This window comes from Tachysurus fulvidraco, chromosome 14 (genome assembly GCF_022655615.1).
Source record: "Tachysurus fulvidraco isolate hzauxx_2018 chromosome 14, HZAU_PFXX_2.0, whole genome shotgun sequence".
In the NCBI taxonomy this organism is placed as follows: domain Eukaryota; kingdom Metazoa; phylum Chordata; class Actinopteri; order Siluriformes; family Bagridae; genus Tachysurus; species Tachysurus fulvidraco.
This window is the reverse complement of record NC_062531.1, coordinates 24,712,457-24,737,456: the sequence shown is the minus strand read 5'-3', so window position 1 is coordinate 24,737,456 and position 25,000 is coordinate 24,712,457. Positions and strand designations below refer to the sequence as shown.

The following is a 25,000-nucleotide window of genomic DNA, read 5'->3' as shown; positions in this document are numbered from 1 at the left end:
TGTAGAAGTCTGAGACAGAAGTCTAAAGGTCTGAGTCAGAAGTGTAGAAGTCTGAGACAGAAGTGTAGAAGTCTGAGACAGAAGTCTAAAGGTCTGAGTCAGAAGTGTAGAAGTCTGAGTCAGAAGTGTAAGGCTGAGACAGAAGTGTAGAAGTCTGAGTCAGAAGTGTAGAAGTCTGAGACAGAAGTGTAGAAGTCTGAGACAGAAGTGTAGAAATCTGAGACAGAAGTGTAGTAATCTGAGACAGAAGTGTAGAAGTCTGAGACAGAAGTGTAGAAGTCTGAGTCAGAAGTGTAGAAGTCTGAGACAGAAGTGTAGAAGTCTGAGACAGAAGTGTAGAAGTCTGAGACAGAAGTGTAGAAGTCTGAGACAGAAGTGTAGAAGTCTGAGACAGAAGTCTAAAGGTCTGAGTCAGAAGTGTAGAAGTCTGAGACAGAAGTCTAAAGGTCTGAGTCAGAAGTGTAGAAGTCTGAGACAGAAGTGTAGAAGTCTGAGACAGAAGTGTAGAAGTCTGAGACAGAAGTGTAGAAGTCTGAGACAGAAGTGTAGAAGTCTGAGACAGAAGTGTAGAAGTCTGAGTCAGAAGTGTAGAAGTCTGAGTCAGAAGTGTAGAAGTCTGAGACAGAAGTCTAAAGGTCTGAGTCAGAAGTGTAGAAGTCTGAGACAGAAGTGTAGAAGTCTGAGACAGAAGTCTAAAGGTCTGAGTCAGAAGTGTAGAAGTCTGAGTCAGAAGTGTAAGGCTGAGACAGAAGTGTAGAAGTCTGAGTCAGAAGTGTAGAAGTCTGAGACAGAAGTGTAGAAGTCTGAGACAGAAGTGTAGAAGTCTGAGTCAGAAGTGTAGAAGTCTGAGACAGAAGTGTAGAAGTCTGAGTCAGAAGTGTAGAAGTCTGAGACAGAAGTGTAGAAGTCTGAGACAGAAGTGTAGAAGTCTGAGACAGAAGTGTAGAAGTCTGAGTCAGAAGTGTAGAAGTCTGAGTCAGAAGTGTAGAAGTCTGAGACAGAAGTGTAGAAGTCTGAGACAGAAGTCTAAAGGTCTGAGTCAGAAGTGTAGAAGTCTGAGACAGAAGTCTAAAGGTCTGAGTCAGAAGTGTAGAAGTCTGAGACAGAAGTGTAGAAGTCTGAGACAGAAGTCTAAAGGTCTGAGTCAGAAGTGTAGAAGTCTGAGTCAGAAGTGTAAGGCTGAGACAGAAGTGTAGAAGTCTGAGTCAGAAGTGTAGAAGTCTGAGACAGAAGTGTAGAAGTCTGAGACAGAAGTGTAGAAATCTGAGACAGAAGTGTAGAAATCTGAGACAGAAGTGTAGAAGTCTGAGACAGAAGTGTAGAAGTCTGAGTCAGAAGTGTAGAAGTTTGAGACAGAAGTGTAGAAGTCTGAGACAGAAGTGTAGAAGTCTGAGACATAAGTCTAAAGGTCTGAGTCAGAAGTGTAGAAGTCTGAGACAGAAGTCTAAAGGTCTGAGTCAGAAGTGTAGAAGTCTGAGACAGAAGTGTAGAAGTCTGAGACAGAAGTCTAAAGGTCTGAGTCAGAAGTGTAGAAGTCTGAGTCAGAAGTGTAAGGCTGAGACAGAAGTGTAGAAGTCTGAGTCAGAAGTGTAGAAGTCTGAGACAGAAGTGTAGAAGTCTGAGACAGAAGTGTAGAAGTCTGAGACAGAAGTGTAGAAGTCTGAGACAGAAGTGTAGAAGTCTGAGACAGAAGTGTAGAAGTCTGAGACAGAAGTGTAGAAGTCTGATTTTCAGTAGGTCTCAGACATTTAAACACCAATGATTGTCCATAGCATTAAAATGTGTACACTGGCTCAGTATTAAATACACATTATTGGATATAGAGCTAAGTAGGAAAGATAAAAACGGATATCCACTAGAGGGCATCGTCTGATTTTTGAGGAATCTCTGGAAACACACTTTTCCAGAGTGAAGTTTCCCACTTCAGTGCTCAGAAGGGTACTGTGGCTCAGTGGTTATGGTTCAGTGCTGTGCTTTTGACTCGAAGGTGGAAAGGTAGGGTTCAAATCCCCAAACTTTTGAGTTTTAGTGGAAATAAATATGTATGTTATCTACACAGTTTTGTCCATTTTTATGCAAATGGAGAACAGAGTGAAAACATTCTTGGCTCCGTCTTGATTTCTTCATGAACACCAGTATCACACTCAGGTAAGAGGCGTGTCCTAATTAAAGGTGGAAAATCCTTATAAAGCATTATTAGCAGACGTTTACAGTTAACAGAGCTGGGAGATGGATCTGAAGCAGTCGAATGTCACTTGGAAGTGATGACATGACATGACATGACATAAAGAGTTAGAATGCTAACTCTAATTTAACCACCATAAAGGTCGGAGCATTGTGGAAATGGGTGGAAATGGGGGCAGACTCTATAATAAGAAAATAAAATTTTATTCAGCTCCACCCATTTAATTGCTTTTGCAAATCTTACCTAATGAACCAAGCAGTTAATTATTACCTTTCTGTAATGTTTATTATAAGTGTTTGTGAATGCACACACACACACACACACACACACACACACACACACACACACACACACACACACACACACACACACACACACACACACACACACACACACTATGGTGCTTGTTTTGTTCCCAGTTGATGTCATAAATTTGGCCCAGACAGTTGGATTGGTTCATTAGAAAGCCGATAGACATTAGGGAGAGTGATGGAGGAGCTGCTTTCTCATCAACTGACTCAGCAAATCCACCAGAGTTTCCAGGTAAAAGATCAGGCCAAGTTTCCCCAAACTCTCAATCTCTTAATGCATTATTGCTTTTCAGGGTGTGTGTGTGCAACAATATTTGTTCATTTATGTTGTTGTGATATAGCGTGAACATCTGAGGCAGAAATGCAGACATCTAAGACAAAAGTGTAGATACCTGAGTTTATACGTGTATACACTCAAGTGTATACGTCTGAAACGGAAGTGCAGACGTCCGAGAAAGACGTGCAGAGGTCTGAGAAAGAAGTGCAGACATCCGAGACAGAAGTGCAGACGTATGTGACAGATGTGCATATGTCTGAGATAGAAGTGTATAAGTCTGAGATAGAAGTGTATAAGTCTGAAACTGAAGTGTAGACGTCTGAAACAGAAGTGCAGACGTATGAGAAAGAAGTGCAGACGTCCGAGAAAGAAGTGCAGACGTCCGAGAAAGAAGTGCAGACGTCTGAGAAAAAAGTGCAGACATCTGAAACAGAAGTTCAGATGTCTGAGGCAGAAGTGTATAAGTCTGAAACTGAAGTGTATACGCCTGAAACGAAAGTGCAGACGTCCGAGAATGAAGTGCCGACATCTGAGAAAAAAGTGCAGACGTCTGAAACAGAAGTGCAGACGTCCGAGAATGAAGTGCCGACATCTGAGAAAAAGTGCAGACGTCTGAAACAGAAGTGCAGACGTCTGAGGCAGAAGTGCAGACGTCTGAGTCAGAAGTATGAGTCTGAGATAAATGAATATCTCTATATCTTGAACGAGAAGAACTACGTGTCAACTTTTCAACATTCTACACTTTTACATTACCGTCCTTGAGCCCATATCGATTAGTAGATGTCCCAGGCTGCACTCGTGGAATATCTTTACAGCTCCTTTTATCTTTATTTTGATATAATTATGAGCTGAGCTTTATGAGAGAGATGGAGATGGTGTATAGGGGATAAAGTGGTGTGTCAGCAGGCGCTTGTCTATGTAGCTGTGTTTAAGAGCTGCTGATGGCCTAATGGTCTTACTGGAACCTGCTCCCACCACTCAGCCCTACTTCCTGCTCGCTGCCAACTTTTCTGTTGACATCAGTCATAAACGTAGAACTTGAAGGAACGCGGTGAAACAGTAGCCAGACTGTAATTGTTAGCGTTAGAGCAGCTGATGTGCTGGCGTCCTTCTGGTGTTCCATCAGGTCAGGTTTTTCTGAGGGAGAGGCGTCCAGTTAATGAGGGGGGACCTTGATGATGAGGCTCAATATGGAGAAAATTGATAGATCCACTGAGGGCTATTGCTGAGGCAGCTTGAGAGAGAGATTTAGAGAGAGAAACAGAGAGAGAGAGAGTGAGAGAGAGAAAGGGTGATAGGAGGAGAGACAGCTTTTGATTTCACTTTCACTTAATGCTGCCATTATGGCTGTATTGATCTTTTTATCTAACTGAACTATTATAGCACTCAAGGCCTCCTCTCTCTCTCTCTCTCTCTCTCTCTCTCTCTCTCTCTCTCTCTCTCTCTCTCTCTCTCTCTCTCTCTCTCTCTCTCTCTCTCTCTTTCTCTCTCTCTCTTTCCCTCTCTCTCTCTTTCTCTCTCTCTCTCTCTCCCTCTCTCTCTCTCTTTCTCTCTCTCTCTCTTTTTCCCTCTCTCTCTCTCTCCCTTTCTCTTCATTTTCTATCTCGTATTTTTGTCATTTTATCTTTGATCTCTATCGTCAGGCTTTCAGATGATATTTGACCACACGCTAGTGCTTTCTATGAAAGTTCCATTATTCAGGATAAATCAATTGCTTTTGGAGGACTTTACGTGTTTAACACTTTTGAGTTTGTTCATCAACATGACAAGACAAAAGTGTCTGAAACACACACACACACATAAAAGAAAAAGTTATTAACCGATAAGAAAAGATACAGACTTCGGGTAAGGGATGTCTTCACAACAAAGTGAAGAAACACAACACACACGGAACAGGTGCACACGTTAGGTAACGGACCAGTGATAGGAGGACGGGTGAAGACAGGGCTAGAACCAAAACAAAAGTCCCTGAGGTCGAGGGGTCATTCCCTGTTTTACAGTAACTCCTCTGTGACTTCATTACCATCCAGATTCAATTGTTATGTTGTTTGCAGTAGTCACTTCATGTTGGAACAGAAAGATGTTCGATGGCTGCTACCTTAAATAAATACTCTTGCACTGACAATCATTGACCTTCTGCTGGGTACTTACTAACAGAGGTGGGAGTAAGTCACACATGTGCAGTCTCAAGTCTCAAATTTGCGACTGATGTCTGACTCGAGTCAAGTCGAGTCCCCCATCTCTGAGTCATTTAACTCAAGTCCGAGTCAAGTCTCAAGTCATGAATGTCAAGTCAAAGTCAAGTCGAATCTTTTTTCGATATTTGTCAAGCAAGTCTCAAATTTGCGACTGAAGTCTGACTCGAGTCAAGTCGAGTCCCCCATCTCTGAGTCATTTAACTCAAGTCCGAGTCAAGTCTCAAGTCATGAATGTCAAGTCAAAGTCAAGTCGAATCTTTTTTCGATATTTGTCAAGCAAGTCTCAAATTTGCGACTGAAGTCTGACTCGAGTAAAGTAGAGTCCCCCATCTCTGAGTCATTTAACTCAAGTCCGAGTCAAGTCTTAAGTCATGAATGTCAAGTAAGAGTCAAGTCGATTCTTTTTTCAATATTTGTCAAGCAAGTCCCAAGTCTCAAATTTGTGACTTAAGTCTGACTCGAGTCAAGTCGAGTCCCCCATCTCTGAGTCATTAAACTCAAGTCAGAGTCAAGTCTCAAGTCATGAATGTCAAGTCAAAGTCAAGTCAAGTCATTTTTCAATATTTGTCAAGCAAGTCTCGAGTCTCAAATTTGTGACTTAAGTCTGACTCGAGTCAAGTCGAGTCCCCCATCTCTGAGTCATTCAACTCAAGTCCGAGTCAAGTCTCAAGTCATGAATGTCAAGTCAAAGTCAAGTCGAGTCTTTTTTCAATATTTGTCAAGCAAGTCTCAAGTCTCAAATTTCCGACTTAAGTCTGACTCAAAGTCAAGTCGAGTCTTTTTTTAATACTTGTCAAGCAAGTCCCAAGTCTCAAATTTGCGACTTAAGTCTGACTCCAGTCCAGTCGAGTCCCCTATCTCTGGATCATTTAACTCAAGTCCGAGTCAAGTCTCAAGTCATGAATGTCAAGTCAAAGTCAAGTCGAGCCTTTTTTCAATATTTGTCAAGCAAGTCTCAAGTCTCAAATTCGCGACTTAAGTCTCACTCGAGTCAAGTCGAGTCCCCCATCTCTGGATCATTTAACTCAAGTCCGAGTCAAGTCTCAAGTCATGAATGTCAAGTCAAAGTCAAATCGAGTCTTTTTTCAATATTTGTCAAGCAAGTCCCAAGTCTCAAATTTGTGATTTAAGTCTGAGTCAAGTCAAGTCGAGTCCTCCATCTCTGAGTCATTTAACTCAAGTCCGAGTCAAGTCTCAAGTCATAAATGTCAAGTCAAAGTCAAATCGAGTCTTTTTTTTCAATATTTGTCAAGCAAGTCCCAAGTCTCAAATTTGTGACTTAAGTCTGACTCAAGTCAAGTCATACGACTCGAGTCCCCCATCTCTGCTTATTAAGTCGCCCAAACAGATTTTTGAGCACGATGTGAAAGACAGCGTGAACGTGACCAAGTGACGCGACCTTCGGCTTTTAGAGAAAACGCAGTGGGAAGTCCTAACAGATTTTCCTGTTCATAGCTACACTGTTTGTAACTAGTTACCATAAAAGTATAAGATATATAGTCATCTTTTCTCGGCACTTGTACTCAGCATCACCCCAAACCAATGACGTATCGGTCTTCCCTGGAATAGCTGTGTATACAAATTAATTCCTAACTCCGGAGCTTCCCTAATTGCTACTAAGTGCATGTTTGAAAGGGTTTGTTATCTCCTTATTTAGGATTTTCTTTTAGCATAAATCTCTTTCTTTCCTCTAGCCTGCGGTGTTCATCGAGAGTTCAGTCCAGCAGAAGCAGCTGCTGTTTTTAGCGGGATTACTCACTGTCTCAGGTTTTCCCACAGAGGCTGAGTCCTGCAGCATGTTATTCGAGTCGCTGTGATGAAAGACATGAGAGAGAGAAGCAAATGGGGGAGAGAGGGGGTGACAATCCAGAGGAGGTGAGCGGCTGGACCGATCGAGGTTGGGGGAGAACCAGGGGGAAGGGGAGGGTGTCCCTGGAACCCGATCCCCTCACTCAGGCTCAATTTGGGAATGTGACTTTGTCCTCAAACAGAGTGAAAGAGAGAGAGAGAGAGAGAGAGAGAGAGAGAGAGAGAGAGAGAGAGAGAGAGAGAAAGGTTGTGGTAAGGCCCCAAGGGTTGAGCCTGATTCAGCGAGCCAGTCAGATAGTGTGCTAAGTGGTGTTGCACCACAAAAAAAAGCAAGGGAGGGACAGAAGAAAGGATGGAATGAATGGACAAAAGAGAAGAAGAGGAAAAGCAGCAGAACAGAGGATGGACGTAGAGGTGAGGGGAAAACAGCAACAGGACCAAGAGGTCGACGCTGAAGAATTTCCAAAGGAGGCGGGGGAGAAAGAGCACGAAGTACATTACGGGTTGAAATGAGAGACAGAATCCCTTTAACTGCTGACAGGGTCGAAAAGCAAGAGACAAACAGTGCAACTAACCTGATGGGAGAGCCCATAGGAGGAGGAGGAGGAGGAGGAGGAGGAGGAGGAGGAAGAGGAGAATTCAAGCTATGTTGATCAGTCCTTTATCTCTCCTTTCAGCCCTCATTTTAAAGTTGTGCAGCAGCCCTAGCAGGAAGGAGGCGTTTATCACGTTTATCCCACAGCCAGATCTTGAACAAACACTGAAACGGAAGCAACACCGTGGGGGGAAAAATAATCCAGATCATACCAAGAAGTTCTGAGGACATCCATCCGGAACACAGCTTTCTTTTATACCTAAGTGCTGCATCATCGACGCTTCTTCATCGAAGATCTCCTTGCTGTGCAGTTCTGAGCTTTTGCCTGACCATGAGTTTAAAAAAAAAAATAATAGGCTGATGAAGGACTGCAGCACTTATCTGTAATTTGGGAAGTTTGTGAATGCTTGGAGTGTGCTATGGGACAGAATGTGGTGTGGTTACATGGTTCATGACTTATATCTGGATTACAAAGACCACCAGGTAATCGATACTCCACCGTGTTCCTCGGATCGTGTTTAAAACCGAGGTCTTTGATCACGAACGAAATTTCGAGCCTGATCACACTCGCTTAATCCAGGTCCTTCTTGTCTTTTCACTTCTGTAGCTGTTTCTTGAGAAAGTTCTTATTTTGAAGCTACGTGTTTTGGAGACCGGTGCTGTTGGACGGCGTAAAAATCCCTCGTCTGTTGTTGACACTTGCGAATAACATCCACGGCACATGATGGCTTTCACACGTCTGGACTGTGTAAAAGCGCAGCGATCCGCGCCTTTATTTATGTGCGCCTGCTCTCTGGAGGAATGACCTAACATGGAAACGCTGACTTCTCCGCTCATCACCAAAGTGAATGAGGTCGGATAGGAGGACGCATCTTTTTTTTTCCTTCTCTCACGCGCGAGTCTTCTCGGCTGACGTTTTCCCATCGATATCTCACACTTCCTCTGTTTTTCTCTCGTTCAACCAAACAAAACTCCTTTTAAACTGAAGCCTTCTGAGTGCTTCGGCACTGAGTATCATGGCCCTTGCTGGCACACATTAGCTCGATCGCTTCCCTTTCAAAAAGCCAAAGCCAAAAAAAGCTTCCCACTCACAAAGAGGGCCCCTAAAATCCTCTCAGTCATGGGCATCCAAGGTATGGAACTGTTTGCCATAGCAGTGGTCATTATTCTCTTCGTGGCCGTCCTTAAGCAGTTTGGCATCCTGGAGCCCATGTCTCTGGAAGGTAAGGAGCACAGCTGGAGCCGTACATCACACGTTAAGGCAGCTGTCGGCTTGATCGAGCGCCGGTGTGTGTGTTTATGACAGCTAGGCACTCGGATAATTTCACATTACACTTTGCAGGTGTGACGGAGGAATCTGTAGTGGCTCAGATGGCAAATAAGGGATGAAATAGAGTCTTTGGCTCACTGTGACAAATGAGCTTAAATAATAGCAGAAATATTGCTCTATACTGTAGTTGTTTAATATTTTAATGATGATTATAATAGGTTGGTATCTGATACATATTTGACTTAATAGTCGTATTTACACTTGGCTGGTGGTCAAAATTGAGAGATGAGCCTTCTGGGGGAGGGCCCATTCCGCATCGTCGCCCGTCAGGTTCCCACCGCGTCTGCGTTTATAGATTATATTATACAACGGGTGTCTCTCAGGTACGGCAAGGTACAGCCACACCTTTTCCAACTACTCAAACAACTTAAAGCTACCACTGCTGGGCCCCTGAGCAAGGCCCTTAACCCTCAGTTGCTCAGTTGTAAGTCACTCTGGATAAGGGTGTCTGCTAAAGGACGTAAACGTAAATGTAAATGTAAAACTTGTCATAAGATGCCGCGTTTCACACTCAACGGAGTGCATCAGGGTGTCTGTCATTCATTCATTCATTCATTCATCATGCACTTAAAAAAAAAAGTTTAAGATGTTTTTCCTCAGCAGGGAGAACACGTAAAAACTTCACGTAGAAACCTGAAGCCGAGGGTTTCCCTGTCGGAAAGGGTTCCTCTTCTGAAAGCTGAGAACCCTTCACTGTCAACTCTTTCAATGGTTAATGGTTCAAACATTCTAAAACATTTCTACTGTGAATCTTTCGTTAACAGGAAAGCATCCGTTATACAGTAGGGTCCTATCCCGATCCGTTATAGGGTCCTATCCCGATCCGTTATAGGGTTCTATCCCGATCCGTTAAAGGTTCCTTCGAGATATGTTATACAGAGATTATTAGAGTTTTTTTTATTCTAGCCTGGTCAATAATTCTACCCTGTTCCATAACTGGAAGTTTTTTTTTCTCTAGCTTCTTAATTATTCTGTAATGTTCTTAAGACGAGCGGCGGGTTTAGAGTCCGGATGCGGTTATTAACTCTTTTCCCCCCAGAGACAAAAAAATATATAATATATAATTTCCTCCTGTTTTTATCGTGTCCGTGTTGAACATTAGGTGTCTCTGTCTTGTCCTACTCCACAGTGATGGTTGATACGAATCTCGTATGAAAGTACAGTAGACACTCGGGACAAGTTTTTTTTTTTTTGGATGGTTATCAACAGAAGAAAAAACACACTCACTCCTTTTAGATCAGACTCACAGTCAGAACTTCATTCGTTTGTTTACACTCAATGAAAACGTCCCATAAGTCCATTTTTATTACACTGGTGAACTGGACCTATGGTGTACTGGTGTGTTATAGGTATTATAAGCTTACTATGTAAAAGGATATACTGAAGGGAAAGTAGTAATTATTATAATGTTATAGAAAAGGTTGTGGATAATAAACAATACAGAGCGCTAAGATATTATATTTGTATATAAGAGACTCCAGTTCAAAAGTTTCTGGGGGGGAAAAGAAAAGCTAAAAGAAAGGTATTTATTTCTAACATGATTTAGCATGATATCGTGTGACGTATCGCTGCAGATCGATTCAGAGGTCTTCTAACTGATCACCTTTATCATGTGATGATGAAAGGTTTTTTTTATCACCTCATGAAGCATGTTAAACTTTGGGTTGGTATATGATAAAAATAAATAAATAAATAAATAAATAAATAAATAAATAAATAAATAAAAAGAATCATATCATGATTCTTAAGATACATGGCATGTATCACATAATCTACTAAAGGCTTGCTCACAAACAATACACCTGTATCATATTTTAAAAAGTAAAAAAAAAAATATATATATATATATATATAACATAATATATAATTTTTTTTTTACAAATTTTATTACGAATTTTGCACACGTTTAATGTTTAAGCTGCTTTTAGTCAGGATCTAAAAAAAAAAAAAAAGAATTAAAATGGTATCAGTGCACAAACTTTTTTTTTCCTGTCAGGGTATTTTATTCTATTCTAATCTATTTATTTATTTATTAGTTTTAGACAGATTTCACAACAACACGGAGATCATTCGGTTACCTGACCCACGAGGAATACAGTGCGAGTTGTAACCTGTGTTTGTGTCTCTGTGTCTTGCGTTCAGAACACGACGCCTTGCTAATGCTATGCGCTATTCATAGCCCTGCGGTGTAGCGCGGACGTGCCGGCCTTAGAGTTATTAGGGGTTTATTATGTGCTTCCATATTAAATATCACAGTGCATTTAGTCTTATAAAGTATCCACGAGAGTCTCTGAGCCGAGTATCGTCAGCCCGGGCGTCTCCACCCACTTTTCTCAGAGTAGCTTTTCACGTAGCTTTTCGCTTCTCTCTTCCTCGAGCCCAAAAACAAGTCTAGCATTTCTCTTCATCCATTATGCATGTAGTATTGAGTGGGCTTATTTTACTGCCACCTAAATACGGGGTTTCAGAAGGACACTGTCCTTTCCTCAAAATACCCACAACCCCCCCAACACACACACTCACACACTCGTTCGGACAAGTACACACCGTCCCTTCCACAACCACACCCATCAAAACATTTCACGCTCCCCTAAAGCCTTTACATTTCCGTTAGTCCGGTCCCTTAGCGGGTATCCACAGCCTGTAATCATCCCAAAAACTATCGACCCATCTGCAGTGTGTTGCTCTTAGGGCTCCCATCTCCCTCCATAATGGTAGCGTGGGTTCTCACGTTTCATACACAAGTGCTCCTGTTGGAATTCTGCTGCAGAAAAGTTTGAGCGTTTTATGAACACACCGATGAATCATCGACTGTTTCGTTCTGAGCCGGTGAATAACGATTGTATGGTATAACCTTTATAATAGATTTCCTGTCTATGGTGAAACGTGTGTGTGTGTGTGTGTAATGTGTAATGTGTAAGTAATTTGGTTACTGATGTCCCCAGGCGTTCAGCGGGAGGTAAAGTGCTGACCGTACCTGGTTTAAAAAAAACAAGGTAAAGTGATATATATATATATATATATATATATATATATATATATATATATATATATATAGAGAGAGAGAGAGAGAGAGAGAGAGAGAGAGAGAGAAAACAGAAGACTCCAGAGATCATGACCGTGTAAAAATGTGGTTTAGAATTAATGTAGAAAGGTTTATTTCGAGTCCTTCGTCCCTTCATGTAAATACAGCACCATCGCTCTGAGATCCGAGGTCTGACCCTCGTTTCTCTTCCGGACAACATTTATGCTTCACTATCAGCTGAACTAATAAACAAAGAGAAACTCTCCTTTAATAGGAAAGGCAAGATTCATGGGCGTGAGTATTTTTGGACTAAAAACGAACGACACCGTGACGAAAGTAAAGCTGCGTGCACGTGACGCGACCCATACTCAGAATTCGTTCCCTGTGTTTAACCCATCCGAAGTGCACACACACAGTAGTGAACACACACACACACACACACACACAGTGAACACACACACCCGGAGCAGTGGGCAGCCATTTATGCTGCGGCGCCCAGGGAGCAGTTGGGGGGTTCGGTGCCTTGCTCAAGGGCACCTCAGTCGTGGCCGTCCCAAGACTCGAACCCACAACCTTAGGATTACGAGTCAAACTCTCTAACCATTAGGCCATGACTATCTAAGCTAATCTAATTGAATGTCCAAACATGATCCTTAAATCATTTCAAAGCTACACTCATGTTAGAGATAGAAAAAAACTGATGGGACCTGGTTTAAACACGTCGTCGTGAGTGTGAGGTGTTTATTTGAGAGGTTTTTAATTGACGATCCTTTGCTTTACTCGTATGGGTTAGGAGATCCATGAGCATCATACAGTATATAATAACATAACTACCATGACGTCATTGTCCGTTACATCGCCTTTGAGCGCACTTTCTGGAGTGTTCCGCTAGAGGGAAGACGTCGCTGTGGATTTGGAATCGTTTCGTCTGATTCATTCTGATTTCGTCATCAGATGATACGTTTAGAATCTTGGGCTACGGAGGCTGTTAACAAGGAAGGATAAAAGACATTTCGAGGAGTTTTGTGCATTTGTGTGTGGGGGGGGGGGGTCACTCACAGAGATGTTGATGGAATGAAGTAAATGAGTAAAATTATGAGTAAATTATTTGCCTGTAAAAAAAAAGAAAAGAAATAAATGATAAAAAATTTCTATAAAATAATACTAATAATTATTAATAATTATATGTTAATAAATGTAATTATATATCAACACGTTGATATATTAGATTTATATATATATTTATTTTTATTATTATATTTCTAGTATATCTAGTATAACTATAATAGTGATATTTATAATTGAAATTAAATAATTATTATTTTATACAGATAGATAGATAGATAGATAGATAGATAGATAGATAGATAGATAGATAGATAGATAGATAGATAGATAGATATTCATTTTCTACCACTTATCCGAACTACCTCGGGTCACGGGATCTCAGGCGTCATCGGGCATCGAGGCAGGATACACCCTGGACGGATTGCCAACCCATCACAGGGCACACACACACTCTCATTCACTCACACACTCACACACTACGGACAATTTTCCAGAGATGCCAATCAACCTACCATGCATATCTTTGGACCGGGGGAGGAAACCGGAGTACCCGGAGGAAACCCCCGAGGCACGGGGAGAATATGCAAACTCCACACACACAAGGCAGAGGCGGGAATCGAACCCCCGACCCTGGAGGTGTGAGGCGAACATGCTAACCACTTTGCTTTGTAAAGAAACGACATTATATTTTTTTAAACAGAACATTTCTGGTGTTTAAAAATCTTGTTCTGGGAAAAACATAAGCGTTTCTTTTCTTTACTCGCTCATACACACACTGATCAAATCATCCCTTTTATTCACCTAAATTTACCGATCAATCGTTTCTCAGCCGCTTTCAGACGCCGACCCGATTACCAGCCGATGCGAATATGGAGCTATTTTTCCAAAGGCAAAAAAAAAAAAAAAAAAATCAGAATGTCCTTGACTGTGTTTGTATCGAAGTGGATCGAGAGACGGTCGTCTGTAAACGCATCGCCTTTTTATTTGGACTTTTCCAAACGCTCTTAGTCACGATCCATACACGGAGTCAATACACGGCTAAACACGCTTAATGGAGACAGATCTATATTCATGACTGACATAAAACACACACACACACACACACACACACACACACACACACACACACACATGTTTTGTCACAAAATTGTAAATAATGCCTCGTAGACATAACAAAGAAGCACACAGCTGCAAATAAAGAGAAATATTTATCAACAAGATGCAGCTGCAGGCTAAAACGGTTTAAAATGTATACATTTAAAACAATTCTACACGTAAAAAAACGGGGTTTAGGTCCAGCTGCCACGTTCACACTGCGAGTCTTAACGCTCAATTCGGATATTTTACTCAGATCTGATATTTTTTTTGTTTGGCTGTTCACATTACCTTTTAAAATGTGGCCTATATCAGATACCAGTGTGAACCGTTTGCTGTTTCGAACTGACCCGCATGCGCGAACGAACGATAACGATGACGTCACACGCAGCACGGCGTCGCGCTAAAAAGTTGGCGAGGTTATTGAGGAAGTATTGTATCATCTGGTGCAAGCAAACGTATCATGTAACGCTATAATGTGACGTATTCGATGCAAACATTATGAGCTGGTTCACGTAACCACTTTATATAACACTCTTAACACACACGTTACCAGTCACGTTTGTGTCACGCACAAAAAAATAAAAAATAAAAAGTCTTCGCCGGCGCATAATTGTGACGAATGTCGATGTAGATTGACATAAAAGTCGCATCAAATCCGCCTTGGTTGCTCACACTGCGGCCACATTGGGTCTGATTCAGGACCACATATGGAAGATTTGAGTGTTCACATTACTCCTGAAGAAGTCTGACCTGGTCACTTGACCCCAAAAAAATGTTGGGCCACTTTTACCTGCAGTGTGAACGGGGCTAAAGATCTATTCTGTTAAGATCCCATCAGTCTACAGAAGAATATCCAAATTTTTTTATTCCAATATAATATCTCAGTTCCTGTTCTAAGAGTAAACACAAGTGCTCTTTGGGTTGTTCTTCTTGGAGAGAGATTTATAAATCTGGACATCATCAGTTTGAGTTCCAGGTCCAGAGATAATCCAGTGATTTATACAGTATTTATTTATGCGTTTGTAATAAATGGATTCTACTAGAACACAATTGCTGGGATCTGCATCAGACATCCACAGAGGGACCTACCAGAGAATTTTTAGTATCTTATATTCTGGAACCTTCCCTGACAGGCAAGTCGCACGAGGGTACCCACGTCTACGCTAATCCGGATTCGTCCACGCCGAAGCGTCTGAAAAACCTTAAAGGTGAGGTGCACGACGTTTGAGAAACGCTTCAGAAACCCGAGTCGGTCAAAACAAACGTGTAGCCAATGAGCAGAAAGGGGCGTGTCTTGTCAATATACGGCGGAAAGAGTGTTCAGTGCGCATGTGTGACATTAGCAGAAAGTGACTGAAACATTGACATGGCGGATAAAAACGAAAAGCGAAAAAAGGCACCAAGTCTTCTGTTTCCAGGTGTTTATCCACAGCAACGGTACGAACTCTGCCTCTAACGTTACCTCTGCCTCGGGTTCTAGGTGTTGAATGTCGTCTTCTGGAGCTAATCCTTTCTCTGTACAACACACAGTACTACAAAAACACATCTGTATTACCATAGTATTACTCATCGTGTTCATTTATTGATAAAAATATACCCTCGGCCAGCCGCCCCAGCAGGTTCCACCATAATAGTTGCCTGGGTTACGTATGTATGTGTGGGCGGAGCTATCAAAACAGGGGAGACACCCATTTGGGTTAGGGGCGTGTTTGTTTAGGTGATTTCAGATGTCAACATTGGCTTTCAAACATCGTGCACCGCACCTTTAAGCTCCGACGTACGTAATTTCTGCCTGGCGTTAATTTACTTATAATTACATATTGCTTCTTTATTTATAATGTCTGTAGTGTTTGCAAATTGACATTAATCTTTAACAAGGCTGTCAAAACAGAGAGTAAACAAAACAAATGCCGTACAACGCCACCCATCATCTTGTCTGAAACCGTCACACGACCGTGTCACGTGACTACAATCGCGTCATTGTTTCCGAAAGTTTTCACAGGCTACACCAAATGTATCCGCTCCGGAGGAGAGTGTTATCAAAACGCTCCGGGTTTCATTGACAAAAGCGCCGTCTCGGTGCGGACGGAGGAACCGAGAGACCCGAACACGCCTTCGGACGAAAACGCATCAGTGCCGACATAACCTCAGTGTTCGAGCAGGAAACTCAAGAACTGTAGTGTTCTAGATTTATCTTACTTTTTAAATGGTTTCCAATTAGAGCTTTCTCTAATAAAAAATGCTCAGCAGCAGGATTCTGCATAGAACCTTCAACGATTCCCCAGAGAGAGATTTATTCTACCCTCTAAATTGGGTTCTTTTTAGAAGAACCTAATAATAAACATTTAGTTGCAGGATTCTACAAAAAAACTTTAAGGATTTCCCAAAGGCTTAAACCAGTGAAATTTTAGTATTCTAGATTTGTCTTAGAACCCCTTCTAAAAGGAGACACTCAGTGACAGGGTTCTACAGAGAACCTCGAATGGTTCCTGAGAGAGACGAACCTAGAGAAACTTTATTGTTTAAAGGATATCGTATGTATCTACGTGGCGCTGGCTCCGATAGCCAGACACTCAGTATGTATCTACACAGAACCTTTAAGGTTCCTCACAGGGACAAACCTTTAGTGTCTACGTTCTAATTAGAACCTTTCATAACCGGTGAATCTTAGAATCTTTAAGAAATATATTTGAAGGACAAACTGGAGTAAAACTGTTTATTATTATTATTATTATTATTATTATTATTATTATTATTATTATTATTATTATTATTATTATTATTTACTATTCCTTTTTTTAAATAGTTGGGTTCTTCATCGAAACGTCTTTAAGTAGATCACCAAAGTTCTATATAAAATGTTTAAGGGTTCCTTCAGAACCTTCTCTGATAAGGAACATCCTCAGCTGTATGGATCTACAGTAGCACCTTTACAGGAACAAATACCGAAGGCTTTTTTTTGGTTTCAGATCTTTTCGGGATAAATAAAAGTTCTCCGTGGAACTTCTATCATAGGAAGACATACAGTACAGTTGCATGGATCTACACAGAACCTTTAACGGTTTCTGGAAGAGAAAAAAACACACTTTAGGCCTCAGTGGGTGGGAATAATGTACAATAGATCGTAGAACCTCAAATGTTTTCTTCGATGGAACAAATCAGTGAAATTTCATTTACAACGTTTATCATTTAAAGAAAAACACACTGTTTTTTTTTTTTTACCATTTATAGTCACGTTTAAAACAAAAACGTAGCAACCAATCAGAATCCAGAATTCAGCAGCATTGTGCTATAAGTCTATATCTGTCTCATGTGTGTGTGTGTGTGTGTGTGTGTGTGTGTGTGTGTGTGTGAGATAAGTTCATCGTGTATGACTGTGTGTATAATTGGGGCAGATTGTCTCTTGGGTATTTGTCATAAAACTGTACTTTGAGCGCCTCTGTGGATTTCTCTGTGAAAGGTTAATTAGTTTGCAGAAAGGAAAGAAGATTGAAGGAAGGAAAAGATGAGAGAGAGAGAGAGAGAGAGAGAGAGAGAGGGACAGAGAGAGAGAGAGAGAGAGAGAGAGAGAGAGAGAGAGAGAGAGAGAGAGAGAGAGAAAACAGAAGGCTCACACCTGGATTTTGACTCGATGTGACTTTGGAGTACTCGGGAAAACATGCGATTCATATTTAAAGTGTTTTAACTTTTTTTTTTTTTTTTTCCTTTTCTACTTTTTACGATGTCGCATCAACCTTGACAGGAATAAGACAAAACACCTTCTTTTTTTTTTTTTCGGCGTCCTGGATTTTTTAAACGGCTCGGACATCCGAAGCGTAGATGGCGTGAGAGGAAGAATCGAATTAGGCGTTTTGTTGGGATTTTTTATTTATTTATTTATTTTTACTTTAGAGAGAAAGACAGAATCTACAGTTGAAGGTGAATAACAGGAGGATGAGTGTGAGATGGGAGACGGAGGGACTGCAGACTGTGGGTATCGTCTGCCTGGTGTTCATGTTCCTCAAACTTATGCACTTACTCGGGCTTATAGACATCACAGAGACAGGTGAGAGACAGACAGGGAGACGGAAAGAGAGACAGATCAGCCTCAGGGGTTTTAGAATGTCCTCACCTCGGGTTTGTTGTATATCTGTGAAAAAAAAGAAAAGAAAAAAAGCATAATGTTTGACTTGACTCTTCTCTTTCTTTTCCTTTTTCACTCTCTTCTTTCCTCTACCACTCATCCACTCACACCCCGCTCCACATCACTCGCTTTTTGTCATCCGTGTGCGAAGACGGTGAGCATAATCACGGTGAAAAACCGACTCAGACATTTTCCTCTGTTCACTTTTTTTCTTCTTCTGTCTCGATGTCGTGTCGTGGACTTTGTCTCTGTCGTCCTTGTCGTCTCTGTGTTGTGATGCCGTGGTGCTGTTGTTTTTTTTTGTTTTGTTTTTTTTCCACTGTGTGATTGGTTCCTTTCGATCGATCCAACCGTCTCTTTTCCTCTGCGCTAAACATCCACAATCTAGCTCCAGGGTAATGTAGCTAGCATGTAAGAGAACTTCTAAATCATCAGACGCTCTTAGGAAAAGTTTCTTAAGGGTTCTGAAAGAATGAGAAAGATTCTTAAGGGTTCTGTGTATTTACATAGAACCCTATAATCTAAAGAGCGCTTTACGGTTCGAGTTTTATAAAAAAAAAAAAAAACAAATATGTAGAAATATATATATTTATTAAATATCTAGTTATCATTGTATCAGAACCCATTTTTTAGCATTTTTTAGCATGCTGCTAATCTGGAGCCTACGATCTTCCCTTACGTTTCAGACGAGCTCGTTGTTGTTGTTTTTTATTTGTTTGTTTTTTTTAAAAACGATCTTATTAGCCAATCACACAGAACAAAGCTTTGCTTATGTCCAAATGTCCATTTCTGTCTTTCTTTCTCTCATTCTTTTACTGTTTACTTTTACTTCTTCCTACTACTGTGCTAACTCTTTCTCGTTCTCGCTCCCCCCCCCTTCCTTCATTCCCGTGGCTCGTTCGCTTCGTCCCATCTGTCGGACCCGCGTCCCGTTTCATCCCTTCCTTCCTTCCTTCCCTCTCTCCCTCCCTCCCTCTCTGTCTCCCTGTCTTCCCCTCTTCTCCTGTCTTCCTTCGCTGTTTTTTCTCCCGTAGACAGCAGCGACAGTGACTTGGAGCTGGCCACCGTCAGGCACCAACCCGAGGGCCTGGAGCAGCTTCAGGCTCAGACCAAGTTCACCCGCAAGGAGCTGCAGTCGCTCTACAGGGGCTTCAAAAACGTGAGAACCCGCCGAGCGCCGGTTTGAGTTTTTAAAGAGGTTTTAATCGGTCGATCAAATTGTATCGCGGTTTTCCCAGAAGTGAGTCACTCCATAAATATATTTTAATTAATTTTTTTTAGCTATACCGTCGCACCGGAAGGTTACGCTAGTAAGACGGTGATATTAAATTCAGACACTGTATTAAATCATCTGAACCATAATGTGAGGAGAGATTTAGGACAGCGTGAAAAGTGGTTGTAGGTTTAATTAGACCTTTAATGAGTCCTTCCCTTCTCTTTCCATTTCAGGAATGCCCGAGTGGCCTGGTCGATGAGGAAACTTTCAAGACCATCTACTCTCAGTTTTTTCCCCAAGGAGGTAAAAGATGGACCTCGTTTCTTTCTTTCTTTCTTTTATTTATTTATTTATTTATAAAGAAAAGAAAGTATTTATTTGATACCGTTTCTGTTTTCTTCTCTAGACGCCACCACATACGCTCACTTCCTGTTTAACGCTTTCGATCTGGACAGAAACGGCTCCATTCGCTTCGAGGTTAGCATCGCACCGGTGAACATATCTCTGAATGTACAGTATGAGGCGATTCTAAATCTGATATAAGATTAATTCAGCTTGTTTTTATGATGCTTTTCCTCAGTCCAGGCTTAAAGTTCTTATGTCGGGAGATAATTAGGTTTCTATATTAAAATATAGAATTAAAAGTTAGGGGCGGGCACGGTGGCTTAACGGTTAGCACGTTCGCCTCGCACCTCCAGGGTTGGGGGTTCGATTCCCACCTCCGCTTTGTGTGTGTGGAGTTTGCATGTTCTCCCCGTGCCTCGGGGGTTTCCTCCGGGTACTCCGGGTTCCTCCCCCGGTCCAAAGACATGCATGGTAGGTTGATTGGCATCTCTGGAAAATTGTCAGTAGTGTGTGTGTGTGTGTGTGTGTGTGTGTGTGTGAGTGAATGAGAGTGTGTGTGTGCGATGGGTTGGCACTCCGTCCAGGGTGTATCCTGCCTCGATGCCCGATGACGCCTGAGATAGGCACAGGCTCCCCGTGACCCGAGTAGTTCGGATAAGCGGTAGAAAATGAATGAATGAATTAAAAGGTGAACAAAACGGTTAAAACATGACTATGTTGTCGAGCTGGAAATAGAATTAATAGCGATATATTTTGGTGTCACATCTCTGTATTCAGGATATTTTTCCTTCTAAGAAGCAAATTTAATTTGTGTATTTTCATCTGACGATCATTTGATTGGTCTGATTGATGTTTATATAATAGAACTGATGTGATTGTATTTCTATGTATTTATTGTTATAATATAATTGTTGTATATTGTTTGTGATCTTGTCCTCTATGTTTCTGCTTGATTGTAATGTATCGTAATATAATATGTGGTGTTGTGTTGTGTTGTGTTAGAGTGTGTAGGGTTGTATTATAATATAATACGTTGTGTTGTGCTGTATTAGAGTGTGTTGTGTTGTTATAGTATGTGTTATTGTGTTGTATTAGAGTGTGTTGTGTTGTTATAGTATGTGTTATTGTGTTGTATTAGAGTGTGTTGTGTTGTTATAGTATGTGTTATTGTGTTGTATTAGAGTGTGTTGTGTTGTTATAGTATGTGGTATTGTGTTGTATTAGAGTGTGTTGTGTTGTTATTGTATGTGTTATTGTGTTGTATTAGAGTGTGTTGTGTTGTTATAGTGTGTGTTATTGTGTGTATTAGAGTGTGTTGTGTTGTTATAGTATGTGGTATTGTGTTGTATTAGAGTGTGTTGTGTTGTTATTGTATGTGTTATTGTGTTGTATTAGAGTGTGTTGTGTTGTTCTCGTGTGTGTTCTTGTGTGTCTTCGCGTGTGTTGTGTTGTTCTCGTCTGTGGTCTTGTGTTGTCTTCGCGTGTGTTGTGTTGTTCTTGTCTGTTTCTTGTGTTGTCTTCGCGTCGTTGTGTTGTTCTCGTCTGTGTCTTGTTTTGTACTGCGAGTGTGTTGTGTTGTTCTCGTCCTGTTGTGTTCTTGTGTGTAATTCGCGTGTGTTGTGTTGTTCTCGTACTGTCTGTTGTTATTGTGTTGTATTAGCGTGTGTTGTGTTTGTTCTAGTGTGTGTATTGTTTTGTCTTACGCGTGTGTTGTGTTGTTCTCGTCCTGTGTTTCTTCTGTCTTCGCGTGTGTTGTGTTGTTCTCCGTTCTGTGTTCTTGTGTGTCTTCGCGTGTGTTGTGTTTGTTCTTGTCTGTGTTCTTGTGTTGTCTTCGCGTGTGTTGTGTTGTTCTCGTCTGTGGTTCTTGTTTTGTCTTCGCGTGTGTTGTGTTGTTTCCTCGTCCTGTCCTGTGTTCTTGTGTTGTCTTCGCTGTGTTGTGTTGTTTCGTCTGTGTTTCTTGTTTTGTTGTCGCGTGTTTGTGTTGTTATAGTGTGTGTTATTGTTTTGTATTAGAGTGTGTTGTGTTGTTATAGTATGTGTTATTATGTATTAGAGTGTGTTGTGTTGTTATAGTATGTGTTATTGTGTGTATTAGAGTGTGTTGTGTTGTTATAGTATGTGTTATTGTGTGTATTAGAGTCTGTTGGGATGTTATAGTATGTGTTATTGTGTGTATTAGAGTCTGTTGGGATGTTATAGTATGTGTTATTGTGTTGTATTAGAGTGTGTTGTGTTGTTATAGTACTGTATGTGTTATTGTGTTGTATTAGAGTGTGTTGTGTTGTTATAGTATGTGTTATTGTGTTGTATTAGAGTGTGTTGTGTTGTTATAGTATGTGTTATTGTGTTGTATTAGAGTGTGTTGTGTTGTTATAGTATGTGTTTATTGTGTGTCTTGAGTGTGTTGTGTTGTTCTCGTACTGTGTTCTTTGTCTTCGGTGTGTGTGTTTGTTCTCGTCTGTGTTCTTGTGTTGTCTTCGCGTGTGTTGTGTTGTTCTATTCTGTCTGTGGTTTGTGTTGTCTTCGTGTGTGTGTGTTGTTCTCGTCTGTGTTCTTGTGTTGTATCGCGTGTGTTGTGTTGTTATAGTACTGTATGTGTTATTGTGTTGTATTAGAGTGTGTTGTGTTGTTATAGTACTGTATGTGGTATTGTGTTGTATTAGAGTGTGTTGTGTTGTTATAGTATGTGGTATTGTGTTGTATTAGAGTGTGTTGTGTTGTGTTGTATTTCAGTGTGTGTAATATTGTGTTGTATTGTATTACATTGTGTAGTGTAGTGTTGTACTATATTGTAGTGTTTGTCCTGTCCCCTGTGTCACCGTACACGTTGTACTCCTCTGAGTGTGATTGTTATAGTATTGTTGTGTTGTTATAGTGTTGTTATGTGGTATTGTGTTGTATTACAGTGTGTAGTATTGTGTAGTGTTGTATTAACGTGTGTGCAATATTGTGTTGTGTTGTTATAGTATGTGTTATTGTGTGTATTAGAGTGTGTTGTGTTGTTATAGTATGTGTTATTGTGTGTATTAGAGTGTGTTGTGTAGTGTTGTACTATATTGTAGTGTTTGTCCTGTCCCCTGTGTCACCGTACACGTTGTACTCCTCTGAGTGTGATTGTTATAGTATTGTTGTGTTGTTATAGTGTTGTTATGTGGTATTGTGTTGTATTACAGTGTGTAGTATTGTGTAGTGTTGTATTAACGTGTGTGCAATATTGTGTTGTGTTGTTATAGTATGTGTTATTGTGTTGTATTAGAGTGTGTTGTGTTGTTATATTATGTGGTATTGTGTTGTATTAGAGTGTGTTGTGTTGTTATAGTATGTGTTATTGTGTGTATTAGAGTCTGTTGGGATGTTATAGTATGTGTTATTGTGTGTATTAGAGTGTGTTGTGTTGTTATAGTATGTGTTATTGTGTTGTATTAGAGTGTGTTGTGTTGTTATAGTACTGTATGTGTTATTGTGTGTATTAGAGTCTGTTGGGATGTTATAGTATGTGTTATTGTGTTGTATTAGAGTGTGTTGTGTTGTTATAGTACTGTATGTGTTATTGTGTTGTATTAGAGTGTGTTGTGTTGTTATAGTACTGTATGTGTTATTGTGTTGTATTAGAGTGTGTTGTGTTGTTATAGTACTGTATGTGGTATTGTGTTGTATTAGAGTGTGTTGTGTTGTTATAGTATGTGGTATTGTGTTGTATTAGAGTGTGTTGTGTTGTTATAGTATGTGTTATTGTGTGTATTAGAGTGTGTTGTGTTGTTATAGTATGTGTTATTGTGTGTATTAGAGTGTGTTGTGTTGTTATAGTATGTGTTATTGTGTTGTCTAGCGTGTGTTGTGTTGTTCTCGTCTGTTTTTATGTGTGTCTTGCGTGTGTTGTGTTGTATCGTTGGTTCTGTGTGTAGGTGTTGTGTATGTTGTGTTATTGTGTGTCTTCGCGTGTGTTTGTTGTTCTCGTACTGTGTGTTCTTGTGTGTCTTCGCGTGTGTTGTGTTGTTCTGTCTGTGTTCTTGTGTTTCGCGTGTGTTGTGTGTTCTGTATGTGTTATTGTGTGTATTAGAGTGTGTTGTGTAGTGTTGTACTATATTGTAGTGGTTGTCCTGTCCCCTGTGTCACCGTACACGTTGTACACCTCTGAGTGTGACTTTGTGTTTGTGTTTCTTCAGGACTTTGTGATCGGCCTGTCTGTGCTCCTGAGGGGTTCCGTCACAGAGAAACTCAACTGGGCCTTCAACCTGTACGACATCAACAAAGACGGCTACATCACCAAAGAGGTATTTTTGTACGGTGTTGAGTAAAGAAGACAAACTCAACACTGCATACAGGTGGAGTTTTACTTCACTCCGGTGTTGTTATCTGTATCTTCTAACAGGATTAGTTCAGTATTAAAACTTATAGACTCTGACCTTTTAATACCGCAGTACATCACAAAGCCACAACTTTCTCGAGAAACATTTTAATGCGTAATCCACACTTTCACTTCAGAAGTGCTTTCCGCTCGCACTCTAACACATTAATTACATTTCATTAAAATAAATATTTAAATAAAATATTTCCTTTTTTATTTCTTTTCAAAACTTTTTCATTATCTTCTATCTTGTGTAAGTTTACTTTACTCTGGACCTGTTAGTGTAAAGACAATGAAGGAGATGAGCTACAGACCTGTACGCCCTTTATTGTACACCACACTATTTCATGCTGTCTATTAATACATTTGTGTGTGTGTGTGTGTGTGTGTGAGAGAGAGAGAGAGAGAGAGAGAGAGAGAGAGAGAGAGAGAGAGAAACACACAGAGAGAGAGAGAGAGAGAGAGAGAGAGAGAGAGAGAGAGAGAGAGAGAGAGAGAGAGAGAGAGAGAGAGATATTTTTCTTGGTGTGCTGGAAACAGCATCATCTGCTGGAGAGAATACAACCGTTTGAGAGAGAGAGAGAGAGAGAGAGAGAGAGAGAGAGAGAGAGAGAGAGAGAGAGAGAGACACAGAGAGAGAGAGAGAGAGAGAGAGAGAGAAGAGGAGAGAAACCACAGAGGGAAGAGAATAGAGAAGATCTATATACTATAGTATCTATCTCTGCCCACGAACCCTTATCTATGATCATGATTTAACACCCGAGATTGAGATGATAGAGAGATAGATAGAGATTAACATATAAACATATATCATCTATATAGACCCACATAGCATCATCTCTCTAGATATAGATGATAGATCACCTCATCTAATAATATTCATTTTAATTAGAAACACATATAGCTATCACTTCTTATCCATCTCTCAATATAGAGAATATATTGATATATATAAACTATATAGATATATATATCTCTATTACAAATCAGATTCTAAACTTATATCTATGATATATAAACACATACCCAATCTATACTATATTTAATATTCTATCAGTCATCGCCACCACTA

At 40.6% G+C, this 25,000-nt stretch overlaps 1 protein-coding gene across 8 annotated transcripts in view; it reads left to right on the top strand.

The window, feature by feature from the left end:
- The window catches only part of kcnip3a (Kv channel interacting protein 3a, calsenilin), a 63,158-nt gene that overhangs the window by 30,985 nt on the left and 7,173 nt on the right, over nucleotides 1-25,000 (top strand). For 2 of the 8 annotated variants that reach the window (XM_027135922.2, XM_047800091.1), the window contains 4 exons: nucleotides 19,054-19,178; nucleotides 19,469-19,538; nucleotides 19,642-19,712; nucleotides 23,747-23,854. In XM_027135922.2, the coding sequence (XP_026991723.1) occupies nucleotides 19,054-19,178; nucleotides 19,469-19,538; nucleotides 19,642-19,712; nucleotides 23,747-23,854 (374 nt within the window). Of the gene's footprint in view, nucleotides 1-8,465; nucleotides 8,599-13,751; nucleotides 13,755-17,787; nucleotides 17,942-18,170; nucleotides 18,189-19,053; nucleotides 19,179-19,468; nucleotides 19,539-19,641; nucleotides 19,713-23,746; nucleotides 23,855-25,000 lie in introns of those variants that run through there. The other 6 variants (XM_047800092.1, XM_027136662.2, XM_027137385.2 and 3 more) reach the window with 6 other exon arrangements.